The sequence below is a fragment of the Phalaenopsis equestris genome, unplaced genomic scaffold (assembly GCF_001263595.1).
Source record: "Phalaenopsis equestris unplaced genomic scaffold, ASM126359v1 Scaffold000326, whole genome shotgun sequence".
Classification (NCBI taxonomy): Eukaryota; Viridiplantae; Streptophyta; class Magnoliopsida; order Asparagales; family Orchidaceae; genus Phalaenopsis; species Phalaenopsis equestris.
The window spans coordinates 784,190-786,903 of NW_018164768.1; the positions used below are offsets into that span (position 1 = coordinate 784,190).

Below are 2,714 nucleotides of genomic sequence, written 5' to 3' on the forward strand. Positions count from 1 at the left end.
AATATTGTCGGTGAAAATGAAGGAGTATGTTAATTGATTGCTCATGAAGAAGATATAGATAATCCTTCTCTCTAGCTTGTGCGATCGGCTACCTCATTGTGAGGTCCTGTAATATACAATAATTTGAAAATTGTGACTTTATAGTTATGATCTTTGGTAATTTTATGAATTGATAAAATACTAACTATAACGTGAGGAACCTATAAAAATCTATTAAGGGTAAAATTGGGAAAAATAAAGATATTACCTTGCCTTATGGAATCATCTGCCACTTTATTTTCTATTACTGGGATGTGATTTGTAGGCTTGAAAATTATTGACAAGATTTGTCATGTGATTGGTGGCAACTAAATCAAGGATCCAAGTTTAAAAATATGTATTTGAGGCACTAAAGACGTAAAAGTTGGTGGCCATACCATTTTTAGCAAGAGAGTTTGTCCTTCTTTGTTTCCAATCATAAATCTGAGGCTTCTATGAAATCTTCGGGATTTCTCTTTGATCTGTCATTTCATTTGCAATAGTTACACTAAAGATTGGCCTTGAGGGGAGCCTTGTGTTCATCTTTGGGGGACGAACATGTAATAGAACATTCCTTATCTTGGTGGTCAATGGTTATCATGAAAAATATTTTAAAGATTAGATTGTCGAGCTTTGTGGTTCTTTTTGAGCTCGTACCAGAGAAAAAAAAACTTTATTGAGAGAGTGGGGATTCTCTACTTAAAATTTAGACTCGAACTTGATCAAAATCATTATTGAGTCGTACAACAAACTCAAATATTCTCTTTTTTCACAATTTGCTTGAAGATTATTGTATCTTCACAACACATCATATTAAGATCTATGTAATTCAAGCCAGTAAACCTTTATGACATTAAAATATTCAATGACATAAATGCTACACTGTCGTTAAGTTTTGTTTTTATTTCATAGATAAATGCAACATCTTTTACTTTTGGGTAAGTTTATTTGCATTTTTTTTTAGATAGGAGCAAATATGACACATTTATTCCACAACTATATCATGATCATGAAATTTATTTCTGCCAAAGTATAAACTTCTAGACTTTCGACTGCAGGATTGATCCACAAGACATATTTTTCTCTCCTTTATCTTTTCAGAAAGTCTTCACGATTTGGGACCACGTCATATAATTTTTTTTCATTCAAGTGATATGAGGTTTAAAATCTCTGGAGTCTCTTTTAGTTTGGTTTTTAATTCAAGTGATATGAGGTTTAAAATTTCTGGAGTCTCTTTTAGTTTGAATTTTACCATTCATGATAGTCAATTCCTTAGGATGGAAGTCAAAGAAATCAAACATAATGAGAAGAAGAACTCAAAATAGAAAGTTATTGGAGAAAGAGTAGAGAGAACAAATATTAAGCGCAAAAAAATTCTAATTTTGCATTGATATTATGTAAAAAAAAAGTGGCTAAGAAAATTTAGTTTGTTCATTCTTTCAATGAGTATTTACATATAAAATTACTAATAAAAAATAAATTATTACAATAACAAACATAAAAATAGTTTTTAGCTATCTGCCATTTGATTGTTTAAATACTATCGGTTGATGCCAATGATCAATCCATGGGCTCGTTCTTAGCTTTTTTTGTATATGAATCCTTGAAAATGGTTTCCTTATAAACGATGAATCCATAGTTTTTAGCTATCTGCCATTTGATTGTTTAAATATTATCGGTTGATGCCAATGATCATGCGGCTCTACAACATCTAATCTTCATTATCTATATCTTATTGATCTAGCGGCTCTTCAACATATTCTTCATGCATGATGAATTATTCTTGAAGTTTATGAAAATCTTTGGATTCTTATATTATTTTCTTTATTATGACCCCCTTCATCAAAATAATTGAGCTTCCCATCTTATAAAACTTGGCTTAAAATTTTCATTTTTTTCAAAGAGCATTGGGGTCAATGCATAATTTTGTATTTACACCTTTCTTTTAGTGAGATTTCACTTACAATTGATTGGCTAAATTCCAAAGAACAAAACAAACGCCCATGCTTATCCTACGTTACTAACCTATATCTATTATGAGCAGATATTTCCATGGAGACCTCACCAAGTTCCATATGGCGGATACACAAACTCTATCGCTCTCCGCTCCTTTGCTGAGGCGCAGAGCAGAGGCATGAAACATCTCTCCCAATCAACAACCACTGAGGTACTCAACTTCTATGTTGCCCAACTTCTTCTTTCTTATTTCTGCAAAATAAAAATATTTGAACCAACATACTCCATGGATTTATGCTTGCTTTTGCTTTTGCTTTACACACTGGAATAGAGCTTTGAATTTGGCTTGATGAATAGAACATGCAACTAAACCCGTCTAGTGGTTCTGCTCTCTTCAGCTGTATTTAAAAAAAAGGGACAGTTACATTCATACCAGACATTTCTTATATAGTTGACAGTTACATTCATACCAGACATTTCTAATACCTAAACCTTCATATTTACTTGCATACCCCTCAAATCTTTGAGATCATACTAAAAATACCACCACCACTACCTTCTTAGAAGTGAAATACACTTTTCATGAATAGATTTATGGTACAAAGGTGTTATAACTGTAAATATGAAACTTTGGGTGCTAAGAGTTGTACGGCATCCTCTTCAAGTTATAAATTGAATTTTGTATCTTGCACTCTAGATGATCATTGTTCATTTATTTCACATCTCACACCCCCCCCCCC

General features: G+C 32.2%; 1 protein-coding gene across 1 annotated transcript in view; it reads left to right on the forward strand.

Moving 5' to 3' along the window:
- The window catches only part of LOC110025690 (succinate dehydrogenase subunit 4, mitochondrial-like), a 15,722-nt gene that overhangs the window by 12,406 nt on the left and 602 nt on the right, over positions 1-2,714 (forward strand). The window contains exon 2 of the mRNA XM_020726301.1: positions 2,063-2,185. Coding sequence (XP_020581960.1) covers positions 2,063-2,185 — 123 coding nt within the window. The remainder of the gene's footprint in view (positions 1-2,062; positions 2,186-2,714) is intronic.